Raw genomic sequence first — 18,160 nt, forward strand, 5'->3', positions numbered from 1 at the left:
AAGTCAATGGGTGGAATTGGAAAAAGTTATACTGAGCAAGGTAACCGACTCAGAACGATTTGCCACTGAATTATCTATCCAATAAAATGAGCTAATTAACACCTATCTATGCTCCTCAAAATGTTTCATAAAGTGGCAAAGAAAAGAACATTACTAAACTCATTTTATGAAGCCAGAATTGCCCTTATACCAAAACTATATAATGCAACTGCAACAACAACAACAACAACAACAACAACAACACTGACCAATACCCCTGGTGAACATGCATATAAAAACTGCCAATAAAGTACTTGCAAACTGAGTCCAAGACACATTGAAAAGAGCACACACTATGGCTGGTTTGGCTTCATTGCAGCTATGCAAGGATAGTTCAACGTGTGAAAGTAAGTACAGGTAATAAAGAAAGTTAAGGTTAGAAACCACATTATAATTTTCATGGCTACAGGAAAGGACTTTGTTGAAAATCCAACACCTCTTCATGATAAATGCTTTGTAGAGTCTAGGAATATAAAACAACCCCCAGCATAGTAAGCACTGCTTACATCAAAGCTATGACCACATCATACAACACGGGGGAAACGGGAAGCGTGCCTTAAGGATGAGAAATGAGTGGACGTTGTCTGCGTGCTCCAATTTAATTCAATATAGTTCTCTAAGTCTTAGCTAGAGCAATAATATAAGAAAAGCAATAGAAAGCATACAAACAGGAAAGGAAGAAGTACATTTTCTCAGTTAGAAGATGACACAATCCTACACTTAAGACATCGCTCTACAGACTATACCAGGAAACTCCTGGGGCTGATAAATACTTTCAGCCAAGCTAAAGGATCCGAACCCAACACACAAACCTTTTCTACACACCAATGTCAAATTAATGAAGAAAGAAATTGCGGGCTAATCTCATTCACAATAAACTAAAAACTACCTAGTAGGAAAACTAACCAAGGAGGTGATGAATTCTGTAGCAAAAACTTTGAAACAGTGGATTAAGACATTGAAGAGGGAAACAGAAGCTGGAAAAATTCCCCCATATTTATGCATTGGCAGAATTAACACTGTGAAATGACTAAATTACTGAAGGAAACCTACAGATTTGGAGCAAATTCCCATTAAAATTCTAATGACACTCTCCATTGACACACAGAAAAGAAAACCCCTCTAGACGAAATCACAAAAGGCAGAGACCGGCCCAAAGCAGAAAGGCAAAGCAAAAAGGGCAGTGCCGGAGGCATCACAGGACACGATGCTGGAGGAACCACAGGACATCTTCACACTGCAGAGGCACGGCATGAAGCAGCACAAAATGAGCACACAGATTAGTGGAGCAAAGGACTCAGGAACAAACCTTCATGGTTACAAAGGTGCTTAAAATGTTCATTTGGAAAAAAGCTACCTTCTTTAATAAATGGGGTGTGATAAGTAGGCCCAACCAAAATAGATCCACATGTCTTACCCCAAATAAAAACCAACTCCAAGTGCATCATATACCTTAGCAATGAGACCTGCAACTTTGAAATGACTGGAGGAAAACATAGGTAAAATACCTTAAAATATAGGCTCGTATTCTCTGAGAAGGACCCCAATGGCACAGGAACAGCCCTAATAAATGACAGATCAGATAGGATTTCATAAAATTCAAACCTTCTTTTTCATGGCAAAGGAAACCATCACAGGAGTGAAGAGGCAGCCTTCAAAGGGGAAAATGATCTTTCCCAACCATACATCAGACAGATGGATGATGATAGCTGGGATGTATATGTAACAAAAATTTAAATGCTCTGAACCTTGTAGTCTGGGGTGCTCCTAAGAAGACCCTAACCACAAATAAAGTGAATGATTTTGCTCCAAGATCAGCAAGAAGGATGAGCAGTGGTGGGGGAGGGGAGATAACCCAGAGACATTCTGTTGGCAATGTCATTACCTAGTACTCATTGAGCGGCCTTTCCGGCTTTATTTGGATTATTTACAAAATCTTTTCATTTGTTCTCTCTCTCTTTTTTTTCCACTTCAGTCTGCAGACTGCCCCTCACTCTCTTCTGTTGCCCACCTCCTGTCCTGTGTGTGAGCACACACACAGCATGGCACACACGTGGAAGCCAGAGGACAAGTCTTGGGAGTTGCTTACTCTGTCCGCTATGGGTCCTTGGGATCTCAGGTCATCAGACTTGCACGGCAAGTCCTCTGACCCACTGAGCCACGTCATGTCCCCTTCTACTTTCATGTCTGTGTGTCTGTGTGGTATGGACACACACCAAGCCTTTGCTCACTGTGGATAGTGATGGAGCTTTTAGAAGGACAGACACATGCTTATGTGGAGGATCCAAAACCTTGAACCTATAAGGAAGAACTGGACATCCACATGATTCCAAGGAAGCTTGGGTCGTTCTTAGATGGTATGATGGAATATCTTTGAAATAAACTTTCTGCCCTGAAAGACTCATTGTCCATGGAGAGAAGAGTAAGAAATAATAATAAAAAAAGTCAAAGGGTAATCCAGTATAATTTGGTTATGTTCTGCAGTTGTTCAGATGGTAGGTACTAAACATTCTGGAGACTACATAAGGAGGGCATCCTGGAGGAGAAAGCTTTGGAGGAACAGTGGGATTAGACAGAGATATGGGGTATTAGGAGCTGGAGATGCAAAATGGGGACAAGTGTGACGCTTAGCAAGGAGGGTGGCATTAAATAAGGCTTTAGAGGTCAAGTTGAGAGGTTGGGTTTTTGGTTGATGTTTCTTTGTTTGATTCTTAATCATAGTGTTTTGGGGGATGAGGTAGGCCTAGTGTGTGTCTCCTCTGGTGGAAGCAGTATTCTATGAAGTGACTCGTTGAACAGCTTGGTAAGTTTGCTAATACATTATGGTTGAGGGGGAAATGTGGGACTAGGTTTGAGACTTGAGCTCATCTGCTATAAGCCATAGATCTCTACAGGGAAGAGTGGTGGTGTTAGATTGAGCACGCTTGTGTGAGTTTGCATAGTGAGGAAAGCATTGGGCTCAATGACCTCAAGGTCAGTTTCAGTAAATATTGCTAAAGCAGTTTCTTAGGGTTTCTATTGCTGTGATGAAACACCACTACCAAAGAGCAACTTGGATAGGAAAGGGTTTATTCATCTTACACTTCCACATCACAGTTTATCATGAAAGGAAGTCAGGATGGGAACCCAAACAGGACAGGAACCTGGAGGCAGGAGTTGATGCAGAGGCCATGGAAGGGTGCTGCTTACTGGCTTGCTCCACATGCTCAGCCTGCTTCATCATAGAATCCCAAACCCACTAGGCCAGAGATGGCAACACACACAATCAACTGGGCCTTCCCCATCAATCACTACTTAAGAAAATGCCGTATAGACCCGCCTACAATCTGATCTTATGGAGGCATTTTCTCCACAAGGTTCCCTCCTCTCAGACTTTAGCTTGTGTCAAGTTGACATGAAACTAGTCAGTATAAGCAGTAAGGCAGGAGTTCTATGCCAGCCACCCTTACAGTGGCAGGTACATGGGAGAGAGGACAACAGCCTGTTTGTTGAAGCAGGTACCGAATCTTGCTAGGAGTATATTCTCAACTAGCTCACCAGACCTGGACACTCAATAGTACAACTTCTAGTGGCATCCCTGCTTGCTAAGATTGGAGTGGTCCTCCAAGGCCACTTGGAGGTGTGTGTACAGCCTCTCAGAGACAAGCTGACTGATGCATTTGCCTCAGTGAACGATGGAATGTTAGCTGGGCCTAGAGGAAACAGTGCTGTTGTGATGGACACAGGCACATTGGGGGTTTCCTCTGTGAAAGGCATTCATTTCTTGGTCTGCATGTGCCTCGTTAAACTGAACACACCAATGATTCCCATTGTTTGTAAACCCTACTTGGCAGAAAAGAAACCATAAGCATTCAAATAGTAGAGATATATATATAAATGTAATAAAAACAAGCGTATACATTAAGTACTCAATAAAAATCAGCTGCTACAAACTTTCCCTTTCACCAGATCCATAGAATGAAGATATTTAGAGGGGGGAGGGGTAGGGGTGGGAAAACCGAACCGTTCTTCTTCAAGTCACACCCAGGTGGCTCCGAATATCAGGAAAGTTCAGGAATGTTGGAACAGCATACGACAAAGCCTAAAGAGAGTCAGCTTCTACAAAATGCTGTTTGTCAGTGCTACGTGATCTCCCACCCGTCATTCCTGCTTCTGTGCTTCCTTCTGATTGCTTCTGTTTCCTCAAATTCTTGTTGCCCCTCCCACATGAGAAGGAGCTAGGCCAGCTGTCAAGGGAGAAAAGCCATCAACGCTCCTACCTACCTGTAAAGCCACAAACCAATGACCAACCAGGCAGGATGTGTTGCAGTAGTGGTGCAGTCATCCTGGGGTTAACCAAAGCCCCCTAAGGCCCCACTCAATAGGAGGGAGTTCATGCCTGATGCTCAACCAGTTTTTTTTTTGAGAAAACTCCATGTTGATTTCCAGTTTGCCTCTCCAGTAGCAGTGAGTAAAGGTTCAAATATATGACCTCATCTTCTATATCTATCTATCTCTTTCTATCTCTATGTATCTATCTATGTATCTATGTATGTTTGTACATACGTATCTATCTATCTATCTATCTATCTATCTATCTATCTATCTATCTATTATCTATCTATCTATCTATCTATCTATCTATCTATCTATCTATCTATTATCTATCCAGCTATCTATCTATTATCTATCTATCTATCTATCTATCTATCTATCTATCTATCTATCATCTGTCTATCTATCTATCTATCTATCTATCTATCTATCTATCTATCTATCTATTATCTATCTATCCATCTATCTATTATCTATTTATCTATCATCTATCATGTATGTATGTATGTATGTATTTATTTATTTTCAACATTATTCAAGTTAGACTGTCCTGAGAAGAAGGAACCATACTTGAGAAAATGCCTCATGAGATGGGGCTGTAGGCAGGCCCGTAGAGCTTACTCACTGGAGGCATTCTCCAACCCTGGTCCTGGATGATATAAGAAATCAGGCTGATCATGAGAGCAAGCCAGGCATCATTTTCCTCTGTGGCTTCTGCTTTAGCACTTGCCTCCAGGTTCCTGCCCTGACCTCCCCAGATGATAGACTGTAAGTAACCCCCGCACCTCCCTATGTTGCTTTTGGTCACACTGTTTAACCGCAGTGATAGACAGAGCATTTAGGTGGCTGCTAGGATAAGGTTGGCTGAGCACTAAATGAAACACCTCACCTGTCTGCCCCATCATACAAGAGGCCCACAGAGAGTACTTACCTGTCCTGGCTTAAGGCCAGGGCAGCCAGGGTTGAAACCACTGTCCCCAGTGTCCCAGCAATCGTCCACCAGGGGTTCTGGATTAGAAGCCCTATGAAGATGATGAGCCCACTAACGGGGTTGTTGACAAACATCACCTGAGCTGCTCCCCGAAGGACCCAGTCTATGAACTGTAGGACCAGGGGCTTATCTGCAAGACATAGAGAGAGCCATCAGCATGGTACAGCTTGTGTATTAGGCTGCTAGTTGGCATAGTAACTGAGGTGCACAGGGATGCACTCAGCCTGGCCTGGGATGGGAGTGTGAAAGGGTTGGGAGTAGGTGTTGGCACCCAGCCCAAGGCTCTGAGTGGCCTAGCAATTGGTCTACAGTGGGTGGTAGCTTTTGCCATACAGACTGAGGGACCATGCTGAGACTAATTTAAAGCAGTTCCAGCCATTGGCTTGGTTGGCAAGGAGCATTCCATGGGAAATTTATTGGTCCAAGGGAAGAGGCGGGGAGGGAGGTAAACTCTCGCTTTGTGCAGTGCCGTGTGACTCGGTTGAGGGCTGGTATCTGAGCAGCAAAGAAAGTAGCTTCGAGAAAGGATGTTGGGAAAGAAATTGTTAGAGCCCAGCTGTGAAAATCATTATTGAATTGGGGCCCAGAAGAAGCCAGGTGTAGGAGAGAGGGCATGTGTTCTGCCTCCTCTGGTTTGGTTTCCAGGACAACCATGCTAGTGTGTGTGTGGGGGGGCAAGTAGGGACTGATGGGGAGAGTGTGGTGTTTGCTAAAGCATTCAAGTTCAGAAAGAGGTTGAAAGGAAAGAACCCTGGAGCTTGGAGAGGGTGATGCTGATCTTTTCTTGGCCCATAATAGGCATAATAAATGGCCGTGGGACAAATGCAGGAACAGCCACGCGTCTTATTTGGGAAATGGCTGGTATGTTACTAATTTGTTTGCCGTCTATCGATTCCACACAGGGATGAATGATTGGCAAAGGACTAGAAATTAATGAAATGTATTAATTATAAAAGGGAATGACAGGCTAATTGGGTACATGACCACCTGGGGTCAGCTCAGCTTCCCTTTACCGTGTCAACCCTCGCCCCGAGGGGAGAGGAAACAGCCACATTGTCCAAGCTGGAGGAAAGGTTGCCTCTGGCTTGTCCCTTGCTCCTCTCTAGACACTCACCTTTCAGCCAGTTCTTGCATTCCTTCATGTCACCAGTGAGATAGCTCACGGCTTGGAAGAGGCTGAAGCCTCCCCGGCCCGCAGAAGCCCGGCGGGGCACCTCACTTTCTCTCCTTTTATTCCTTTCATTGGGTTTTTCAATCTTCACTATGTGGCTGTCTTCATCCGATGAGCGGAGATCCTTCATGGAAAAGACAGAAAAAAAAATACTAAATTGTATATCTTTTCACCTATTGTTCTTTCTTTGGGACAGGGTCTCCTTTGTAGCCCAGGCTGTTCTTGAACTCTGTATGGTGCAGGTAAGCTGCCCTGTGCTTGCCATCTGCCCTACTCTGTCTTCCATCTGCTGGGATTATACGTACTTGTTATCAGACTTGGCTTCAAATGATATGTCTTCTTGATAGGGACATTTGGGGACAGAGGGCATTGGTCAGGATCTTTGACAGAAATATGGGATCATGAGATCAAAGATGAGACTCCTGTTTGTACCCTATTGTAAACCTGCCCTTCCCAGGACTACTAAAGGTTCTACACAATAGGTTTTCTTCATGATTTGTTACATGGATTCCTTTGGCAGTTTGATTGTATCTATAGATTTCTTTCCATAATAAATATTTGGAAATGTATAAAACAAAGTAAGTAAGTAACAAAGAAAATTATATTGAAATGCAGTGATTATGGTATTGAAACAGCAATTGTTGTCCCTAGGTAAGCATGCATCTAATGGCAATAAGATATAAATAAGTGATGGGCGGTTTTGTGGGACCTCCTCATTCCAACTCAGGACGGTTCTGTAAAGCTCTCTCAGATCCCTAGCCCACCACAAGATCAACCGTGGCTTCCTGGGGCTGTTGAATAGCTCACTCTCTTATTTTGCTGAGTCCTGCTGCCCCTCCTCATCTTTGAGCTGTGCTCCCAGCCAAGCTCAGCCCAGCCAAGTTCTTACTTCCAAATCTTCATGAAAGTCCAAGCCCTGGGCGAGTTGGTTCATGACAGCTTGGATGGAAATCTCAGCTACTACTAACATGGCTGACTCGCTAAATGTATTATTCATAATTGAAGTAAATGTTAGAGTCTGCTGGAAGTTAGCAGACACAGTGATGGATTATTTCCCTCATCCCACTTCATCTGCTCCTCAATTTCATATGTGGACCTCTTGGTCAAGACTTCTTTCTCTAAAGCTGTGCTTTTCAGTATGGTAGCTCAAAAGATAGGCAGCTCTGAACATTTGAAAAGTGGCTGTTTTTTTAAAATAAACTAGAAAAAGATGGAAAATTTCCAAACTTGATAAAGGACATCTACTAAAGACCTATGTTTATTACATGTAACAGTGAAGGGTTAGAAATCTCCCTCTCTAAGATCAAACACAAAACACAGATGTCTGCTCCTGCCATGGCTACTCAACATTGTGTTCTAGCTCAGGCAAATAGGCAAGGCAAGGAAACAGAAGTAATACAATGTAAAGAAAACGGTTAAGCACAGATCGCGTCTCTATTTGCAGATGGCATGCCCTTTTGTATAGAAAATTCTTAAGGCATCTGCAAAGTTTTTTTTTTTTTACTAGAGGTATAAATAAGTTTAGAAAAGTTATAAAAGATCAAATCAAATTTATTTTTATTCCCTGGCATTAAAAAAAACCTAAAATTAAAATTAAGAAAACAATTTTATTCATGATAGCATCAAAAAGTAGAACATATTTGTGGATAAATTTGATAAAAGATGTGTAAATGTTGCTCACGGAAAACAACAAAACATCACTGAGATACAAGTAAAGGCCAAAATACATGGAACGATATCCTAGGTTCATGGGTTGGAAAACGTAGTCTTATTACAATGACAATATTTCCCAAATTTACCTACAGAGCTAATATAATTCCTTTGTCAAAACCCAAGTCATCTTTTCTTTTTTTTTCTGTAGAAATGGAAAATTTGATCTTAAAATACATATAAAGATGTTTCAGCACTTAAAAGGTCTTTCACCACCTTGGCCTCTGCCTCCCCACTTAGAAAGCATCCTAGTGGGGTCAGAGCTCACCTTTTCTTCCGGCATTTCCAGCAGGGGAAGGGCTGGGTGTGTATCCTGGGAGCTTGAAGGCCAGGTAGGGCTGCTTAGCTCTGACTCATACAATTTATATCTGCTGGAAAGAGGCTCTGGCAAGAGAGGGCTGCTGTTGCTGTCAGACATCTCCTTCAGGGGGTGGTGGTCACTCATCTGTCATGTGACTGGTAAGAGAGAATGGGAAAGAACAGGTGAATTAGGGTGTGCACGAGGGACTTGGTTCAAGTTAGACACACGAGGAGGCATGGCACCTGACCTGGAAGGACAAGTAGTGGCATAAATGGTTCTCATGTCACCCAGGCTGGCCTTGAATTTGGCCAAGCATGGCCTTGGACTCTCAGTCTTCCTATTTCTATGCTTTGAGTTCTAAGGTGACAGGGGCATGATCCAGTGTTTTGAGGATGCTAGTGAAATTCTCTGCCAGATGAGATATATCCCCAGACCCCGGTGGGACTTCATATGCCTATAGGCTGTGCTACCAGAGGATCTTGAGGCTAATCCTCCATCCACAACAGTGTTACCTTTAAAGTATCCCCATTCTTCCATGCCAAGAGTAAAGTCCTTTTACGTTGTAAAAATTCTCCTGACCACCTAGGCAGTCTCTTTTCCTTTTAATCATTTATATATTTTTCTCTACCATTCATGTTGTCCATTGTGCTATCTCAGTGTGGTAGTCAGTTGGAAACTTATTTTTACCATGGTAAACGCAAACAGAATCCAGCACCGGTTTCGGGGGGGGGGTCTCTAAAAGAAACTCATTTTCTGTGTTGCTAGGTTGCTAGGGAAATCATGTTGTTTCACTTGGTGTCTAATTCCTACTCTTTTTCCTGTATCCCCTGGGACTGTTCTTTTCTCTTTCCTTTTGTCCTTCCTCAGAGTGGCACAGAGGTCCAAATCCCTGACATGTTCTACTGGAAACTGTGTACAACCAGGATGAGTGTCCTTCCCCTTCCATGTGGGCCTCCTTTCCCCATCAGGGCTAAGGCCAGGGCTTGTGCTGTCTGTCACCTGCTCCAGGAATGTGATTTGCTGGAGGCTCTCAGTTTCTTGTTTCATTCTGATGCCTCTGGTAACACTATGCCCCTCTCTCCTATCCAATTATTCTAGCAATTCATCTTTGGCATCCTCTGCCTTATGTCCATCTTTATTGACTTTCCTGTCTTCTAAGAGTGGCTTTGAACCTACACACAGTCACCTCCAGTATGGTTTAGCCTTTCCCTCATTGCTCTATGTTTCCCCATCTGAGTTCTAGGAGCCTTCCTTAAGACATAAACTGCAGATCCCTAACATGCGTGCTAGCTGCCATTCCTTATGCCCACTATTATAGGTGCTACTCAAGGACTGCACAGGCTTCTATTGGAGGGAATGATGACCTGCCTGTGCCTGCATCAGCACAACTTCCTGTACTTGCATCAGCACCACTTCCCTGGTCATTTCCTTTACTGATCCCACTGAGAGGAATTCTTACCCTCTGCTGTTGCTTCCAGACCACCTCTCCTGGTGGCTACTTGCGTGCACAGTAGCCATCTTCCTTGTGGCTCACACTGACCATTCCCTTTTCTCTAGCTGCTCACTGCTCTTACAGACTTCCTGGTCCCTGCCTCACTAAAGGTGCTCCAACCAGCCATTTTCCTCCCAACACAAATTCAATGCCCACCGTTCCCTCTCTGGCTTCCAATCTCCAGGGTTTCTTTTTCATTTCATCTTTGCAGTCACCAGCTGCCACAGTCAAGGCATGGGTATGAAATCATTCCTGTATGAACTCTCAAAAGTCAGATCTCTCTTCCGGTGCCTACCTCTTATACTTTCAACTCAACCCAAGGGCTCCTCATGACCCAGCTCTTTGACTCCCTTGAGACCTCTGACCCACTGACTCTACAGCCAGCTGTCATTCCTGTCCTTTGTGACCAAGTTAGATATCACGGCTTGTCATTTACTTCTTTGATCCCCTTCTTCCTCCCTCCCTGTTTTATACTTGTATAGTGAAACCCCGGCATTTGCAAAACCTAGTCCCCTTCAAAGGTGCCTTCATCAAAAGGATTCTCGTGTTAGCCCATCCCATCCCACAGGAAAACCTAGGGTCAGACTTATTGCTGCCTTCTCTGTTACCCTGCAGACATAGTAATTCTGTCCTTAAAAGTGTTCTCATGTTCACAGTCATTGTCAGCTTGCTGTCATCGTCTCCTGCCTCTTCTCTGGTCATTACCACCTGGACATACCTGCTTGTCTCTTGATTCTCCAAGCCGTTCTCTGAGGGGAAGCTTCATAAGAATGTTTCAGTCCACCAAAGACAGTCCTATTCTTAACGCCTGTGATAAAGCCAGTAATGGTGATGTATGTACCCTTGCAAGCCCAGCACATGGGAGGCTGAGGCAGGAGGAGCCTTGTGGCTTTGAGCTTGGGTTATATTACCAGGACCAGGCCAGCCAGAGACTGTCTAAAATAACAAAACCTAACCAACCGATCTTATTAACCTCTTCCCTCAAAAAAGCCTCATATAACTTCAGATCAAAACTGACGTCTTTAACACACAAGTTTTGGAAGGTATGCCTGTCCTTTACTGTTTAGTTGGTGGGGCTTGTTTCAACCTTGTCAGAGAAGCCTTCTCAGACCCACCTTGGAGTGTGGCCACTCTCTTCAGCTATGGGAGACTCCTGAGACCCATAAAGATTTGTAAAGTTTTATGTAAAAACAAATGCTGGTGGGGCCCAGTATTTTTCCTTATAGCTGTTATGGGGACTTTGTATAAATCTCCCAGAGCTCAAGATTCTTAAGGACGGTGATTGGTTCTCCTTATTTCAGTGTCTCTTGCTCTTGGCACAGTTCTCAGCACGTAGTAAGTTTTCAATAATTAATGCTAAGTGAAAAGAGGAAAGGAATGAAGGGCTAGAGGGAAGGAAAGAAGAAGGGGAAGAAGAGAGGGATTTTAAGCAAAATTCCACATGACAGCAAAAGTGAGTGCAGTTTCCCAGAAAGCTTCATGAATCCTGGTGGTTCTTGGAAGTCTCTGAATGACTTAAGAAGAGGGTGGCTACCCCCCACACCCCCAGCTCTGCATTTGCATCAGGCAGAGGCCTGACCATGACTGTTCATGTACCTGTTCATGCTCTCAAGATCAGCTCATTAAACTAGAGCTGAGTTTTATGTGGCTCTACAAACATAACATTCAGCCTGTGTAGACAGTACTGTCTGCCTGGAATGGAGTCCTCTCCCTGATCTGACTCCACAGGTGGGTTTCCACCCAGAAGATGATACACTGCTATGGAGAGAGAGGCACACTGGTTTAGGAAGAAAGCAAAAGTTGAGGAGAAAGCACAAGGACAAAGATTATCTGTCCCCAAGTGTTCTTTCCCCCTCTAGTGGCTCAAAGGTGATACAGCATCCTTGGGCCCTTAGTAAAAGTGAAAATTTCAAGGGAAACAATAGCAAGGCAGACAGATGTTCAGATATAAGAGCCATCCCTGCATCTGGACAGACACATATGAAATCTACAAATGCCCTTGCTGAGAATAATAATAGTAAGGTTTTTTTTAAAGCCTTACACTTTATTGACTTTAAGACACTATCAACTATAAGATATGTATTGATTATTTTTCATACCATCAATAAAAGAAGAAAATGCTGCCAATAAAAAAAAATGATAGAAGCCGGGCGTGGTGGCGCACGCCTTTAATCCCAGCACTTGGGAGGCAGAGGCAGGCGGATTTCTGAGTTCGAGGCCAGCCTGGTCTACAAAGTGAGTGCCAGGACAGCCAGGGCTACACAGAGAAACCCTGTCTCGAAAAACCAAAAAAAAAAAAAAAAAAAAAAAAAAAATGATGATATGCATCTCGATTGATGCTTACATAAGGGAAGTACTCTCCAAAAGGTGCTTTCTTCTCTGCCCAAGTTTCTGCTGTGTGCAGACAATGCTCTCCCAGAAAGTCAAGCCACAGAGCACCAGATAACAGTATGTTTGCATGAGACTGCAGTGCTATCTGTATTTGCCAGAGAACCCTCCCCTCTAACTGTGGTATCTATACAAAGCAGAGGCTCACAGCACTGAAGTTTGCTGCGAGGTCAAGAGGAGATCAGGCTCCCAACTTGAGCTCCCCTGTCCCTCTCTCATTGCTTCGTTGGAACCTAGCTGAGGTCTGCAGAGCTGGTTCTGAGCCCCGGGCTTTGTTCCAGGCCCTCAACCCAGCTCTCAATTTCATAAGAGCACATGGCCTCTGCAGGAACGACATGCTTGCATCCCCCCTAGGGAACACGGCGTTCCTCTGCCATGGGAATGTTTATCCTGTTAAAACACGGGGAATTTTGGCTTGAGGGCAGGGGTGTGATGTGTGGCAAACAATAGCCTTGTAAAGAGAAGGTTCGATGCTTGGACCATGCCCTAGCCACTTACACTGTGAGGGCCTCCGTATTACCTCTTTAAAGGGCAACCTAGGATTCCTAGGATAATAAAAGTGCTGACTTAGTTCCTGGCACACAGTAGGCAGTCTGTGTTTTTAATTTTCCTTCAAGCATTCTCAAATTGAATCATTTTCTCTCTTCTTCCATCCTTTCTTCCCTCCCTCTTTTCTTTTACACTTTTAACATACAAAATAATTAGGTTCATTATGACAGTTTCATAATGTGTATCATGATATTTTGCTTGTATTTTCCACACTCCAATATTCTCCTCTACCTCAGCTCCCTTCCAAATAGTTCACCTTCTGCCTTCCTACTTTACACACACACACAAACATAAACACACACACACACACACACACACACACACACACACACAAAGGAAAATGTGATATTTTGTCTTTCTTCCTCCCCCCTCATAGTTCCCCTTCCTACTTTCACGGATATATTTAAATCTAGATTCTGCATCTGTGAGAAAACACGTGATATTTGTGTTTTTGGGTTTCAATGAGTCTTTCAAAAGTTTCCGTAAAGAGTCGCCATTTGGTAGAGCTGACTGTGAATCTCTGCCCCAGCCACGTCCTGACCGAGGGCTTCAGAGTCTGTTCCCAGCCCTGCTTTCAGCCAGTCCATTAAACTGGCTTCCAAGAACACATAATGATCTGTTTGGCATGTTCTCTCTCTCCTTGGCTGGCCCATACCTTCTCTTCTCCCTCAGAAGTACTGACAGAGAGGCTATTTGGATCAGGCCCACGTGCTCTATAATGCCAGGCTTCCCAAACAGACTGGCTTCTCCATTCTCTTTGCAAGAGCCCTTTTTATTGGGTACCTACTGTGATTCATAGCCTTGAGTTGAAAGGTCTCAGGCCTGTCTAAGAAGAGCTGAGTTTGAACGGTGGGAAAGGGGCAATGGGAAATAGGCACTGGGTGGGGGAGTATGAGGGTACAGGGCAAGACTCAGCTTGTCCTTCCCCAGCTAAAGGCACAGTGGTTCAGTGTCCATGTTAGGTCTTGGATTCATGGGTAAGTAAGAGAATCACACTCCAGATCAAATCATATTCCAGAAAAAAAAATCTCTCAATTGTGCCAGGAAATTCCCGGTGGCACATGGGGAGGGTGTCCCCATTAAAGATGAAGAGAGATCCTGGTTCTTTTTCCGGCATTTAGAGAGTGAGATCCCTTCTCTATCGCTCTGAGTGTGAAGTCTTATCTTGGCTTTTTTTCTTTAAAAGATGGCTCTTTCCGCACAGAACTGCAAAAACATACCCCGTGGCCAAAGGGGACAGGCTAGTTTCCATCCAGACTATTCCTGCTGACCTGGGTGAGACTGGGCTTGGCCTTGGAGGGTTAGTGTACAGTCAGTGCTCTCTCCCCATCATGGTCTCTTAGGTTTAAGTGTAGTTGTGGGCTGAGTCTCAGATGCTCCATTTACACTGTTCTGGGGTTGCCCAAGCTTTGAAGGAGGAAGAGCGATTGAGTGGCTTATTCAAAATATGTGTTGAATGGGTCCGTTTGGGGATCCATGCAGGGAAGATTGCCATACAATTTTACAGCCTTAGGATCCAGGGTCAGGGGTGCCTGCTGCCCCTTTCATCTTGAGCACTTCTTCTACTGGCTAAGATTCCACAGGTCCCAGGAGGCTGCTTGATTTTAATTCGAATAGCCCAATTAGTGGAAACCCTTGGATCTCCGAGGCTAACACAGTTCCCCCCATCCCTATACCCCTGCAATACCTTCATCCTTTCTGTCTCAAGTTCTGTCTACCATGCTAACACATAAAACATTTCTACTCAGAGAGAAATTAAGGGCTGATTGATCCTAAGCCTTCCTTTCTCAGGGACAGCCCTCTTGGTTTGCTTTTGGCTCCCTAGACGAGGCCCCAGACCCTGCCAATCTGGTTGGTCACCAGGCAGGTAGATCACCAGGCAGGTAGAGCCAGTGAACAGTTTAATAACTGGGCCAGGGAGAGCTCGACCTCTATCAGCTTGGTTCTGTGTTTATTAGGGATGCTCTGAGCTTTTCTGGGCAGCTCCAGCCCTCCAAGGCTAATCTGGACTGAAAGATTAACTCACTAGCCAGAGATTCAGGCTGGGAGGGACAGGGTCAGATGCAGCATAGCCTTTCTGGGCCGGCTGCCCACTGTCTGGACTTAGAGACAGGGGTGGTCTATGGCCTATCTTTTGGTTTTGCCTGCAGGCCCTGAGCTGGGGTGCTGTAGGTGGCAGGGGAACTTTGGTTGTGACCCCAGGGGAAAGCCATCAAACCCTGCTTGATGCTTCTCTAGGGATACTAATGAGATTGGAAGGTCATCTGCAGGGGGTAGTTGTACCCTTCTCAGCTGACACTTTTAAAGTGGGGTAACCCCTAGAGGTTTTTCTGTGTATTACACCCATGCCTCACTCTACCCCATCAGAGGCAGTTACTAAACCATCAGGTTTTTCCCATGTGTGCCTGCCTGTATTAGCGTATGTTCTCCTTTGGGCCGTGCCATGCCATCCCAGGACCAGCTCAGCTCTACTTTGATGTGAAAGACTTCCCTTTACCACCGGACCTCTACCCTGTGTTCATTACCTCCAACTTCCCTCTCTGACTTCTCATAGGAACTTCCAAATCTCCTCCCGTCTGGGCTCTGCTTAGGGGATATTTGAAAGAATTTCCCTCCCTCCCTCTCTCTTTTCCTTTTCTTTTCTCTCCTTCCCTCGATCCAGTACTCTCAGCTGTGCCCAGATGGCTTTGGGTAGTTAATGTTACTGACTTTAGAAGTTGTATAGAGCCAGACTAGTTGTCACTTGGGAAAGGTCCCCATTTCTTCTCTGCCTCTGTTTGGTCATTTCATCCATGAGTCATAGACAAAACAGTGCCCGTCCCATGGGGCTTTCTCTCTGCCATTGCTGTTTGCATGTCATCTCTTATAGACAGATATGAAGCCACTGAGCACAGTTTCCTTTCGGCACAACGTTGTCTACATAATAAGTATACTGAACGAATGAATGAATGAATGAAATAACCACTAGAGATTGAAAATTGTGACTGTCCAAATCCTGGCCTGTTTTTGGATCCTCACGGGCATCAGATTTTACATCTTCCACAGCAGTTATCTCAAGTCATCTTTACTACAGCTTCCTCACATGGCAGGGGTGGTGGCGGCCGGAGAGAGACAGTGTAGAGAAATGAGAGTGCTTGCTTGAAGTCATATAGGAAGTTGTCCCAGGACTTGAACTGACCTCATGCTCAAACCCAGGCTCTCTCTACAATGACATCATCAATTCCTTTGCTGTGGATCCTGGACCCTTCCCTGAGGATGTTTCTCATACAGTGACTATGGGCAGATGGGTTTTTGATGCTTTCTGAAGCCCAGCTGTGTGTAGTTAAAGTGTGTGACCTTGGATTCCATGTAAGAGCATCTGTCTCCTTCTCATTACATCGAGAAGCTTGCTTTGTGCATGCGCAAAACCCTTTCCTCAGGCAGGGACTCAGTTTTCCTCTACTTGACCCAAGGACTTTGTTCGTTCATTCTGAAGGACTTGCCAGGTGTTTTCCTTCCTATTGAAACACCCCATGGAGGGTCGAGGGTCGGGCCCAAGGGACTTAAGGAAGTCATCAAAAGGTCTTACAGGAACTTGCAGGATGTTGGAGGGCCACTCCCCAGCAGGATAAAGAGTAGCAAGCAATCACTGGGGAGGTGATTCTGAGTGGCTGGGCTGCTGAAAGCAGAGGTGTCTCAGACTGTTGAGCTGCCTGGGTTCTCCAGAGTGCAGCTTTTGTGAGCAGCGTGTGGGAGTGGGCTTCTCAGTGATGAAGTCACTCGGGAGTCATCTCTGCTTGTAAGTCCTCCCTCACACTCTTGCTGGTAACACCAATTAACAAGGAAAACATTGGCTCACTGCCCTGAAGTTCGTCAAAATCATTACTTGGTGTGTCATGGATTTCTTTTTTGCTCTGGGATGAGTAGACTGTGGTGCGCGTGTGTGTGTGTGTGTGTGTGTGTGTGTGTGTGTGTGTGTGTGAGTGTGTATGTGAGTGTGCGTGAGTGTGCGTGTGTGTGTGTGTGTGTGTGTGTTTTGCATCTTCCCTTGGAAAAGTCTGTCACAAAACAGTACCACCTTTACTTTTACTTTAAAACCAACCAACCAGCCAAAAGAAACCAAAAACACAAACACAAAAAACCAAACACCCCAAACCATTGATCCTTTCTTCTGCATAGATGTTTGTATTTTAAAAGCAATGCCTGTGTAGCATGAGAAGAGCGAGCTGACCCTGGGTAGGTGGTGCTTCAGGAAATGCTCATCAGGTCCCTCTCATTCAGAGAACACCCAAGACTTGAATGCTGGAGGTTTTCTTGCAGGAAGCACGCTGGTGCTTATAATGACATTCGTCATGTTTGGTAAGCTAAGGGAAGCAGCCAATGGTTTGGTGTTAAATCTCAGGTTTCCCTTAAGTGCCAGCAGGAGCCCCAGGGCTTGATTAACTTAGCCCAGCATCCAGTGGTTGTGCCTCCTTCTTGCCTTTGTATAGTGTGTCTCATCATGATATGACACCAGCAGGAGTCCACCTAGGTGGTGGATTTCCCCACAAAACCTACAGTTCTTCAAAATTGGCTTCAGGTGGCATTTTCAATGATGATCTTGAATCATCCACTTAGCCTGCCTTGGTGGCAAGCACAGTAGGTGACTAGTAGGAGAGCCTGTGGCTCTGATAACGATCTGAAGGTACCCAGAAGTCCACGGGAGAGAAAATTAGACCTCCAGGGAAAGACACCAACAGTGTGTAGCCTCACCTGGCTAGACTGCAATACAAGGGAGCCATAGAATTATGGAACTTAACAGTCTGCTGTTCCCAAATGTCTTTTCCTGGCCAATCAAAGAGAACGGAAGTTCACCGGCTAGATGTGACTGCTCCTTACTTCAAGCACTCAGAGAAGAAATCCTCAATATTGATCAACGTGACATCTTCAACAAAAGACTATGATCAGGTCCTCTGCTCCAGAGATCCTGACTTCCCACATAGGGCACTGGGGTGGAGTGGGGTTTAAGAGCACTACAGATAATGCTAATGCGCAATCATGTCTGAAGAGTTTGACTAATGTCTTTCTTTCTTCTGGCTGCAAATATTTTTTGTGCCTGCTTACCCCAGGTGGATATCAGCTTCACCGGGGAGGGTAGAAAGGTAGGCCCTCAGCCCTGCCTCAGGAACAAGGTCTATGTGAAGGGGTCAGGTGATTCCGCTCCTGCTCACATGTGTTGAGGTGTAA

At 44.8% G+C, this 18,160-nt stretch overlaps 1 protein-coding gene across 1 annotated transcript in view; it reads right to left on the reverse strand.

The window, feature by feature from the left end:
- The window catches only part of Slc14a2 (solute carrier family 14 member 2), a 62,308-nt gene extending 53,627 nt beyond the window's left edge, over positions 1–8,681 (reverse strand). Inside the window, exons 1-3 of the mRNA XM_021150469.2 lie at positions 8,494–8,681; positions 6,459–6,639; positions 5,285–5,474 (exon numbers count right to left, since the gene is read on the reverse strand). Coding sequence (XP_021006128.1) covers positions 5,285–5,474; positions 6,459–6,639; positions 8,494–8,670 — 548 coding nt within the window. The 5' untranslated portion in view covers positions 8,671–8,681. The remainder of the gene's footprint in view (positions 1–5,284; positions 5,475–6,458; positions 6,640–8,493) is intronic.
- Between the last annotated feature and the right edge of the window lie 9,479 nt (positions 8,682–18,160).

Source organism: Mus caroli, unplaced genomic scaffold (genome assembly GCF_978045245.1).
Source record: "Mus caroli unplaced genomic scaffold, Mus_caroli_1 scaffold_19, whole genome shotgun sequence".
Lineage (NCBI taxonomy): Eukaryota > Metazoa > Chordata > Mammalia > Rodentia > Muridae > Mus > Mus caroli.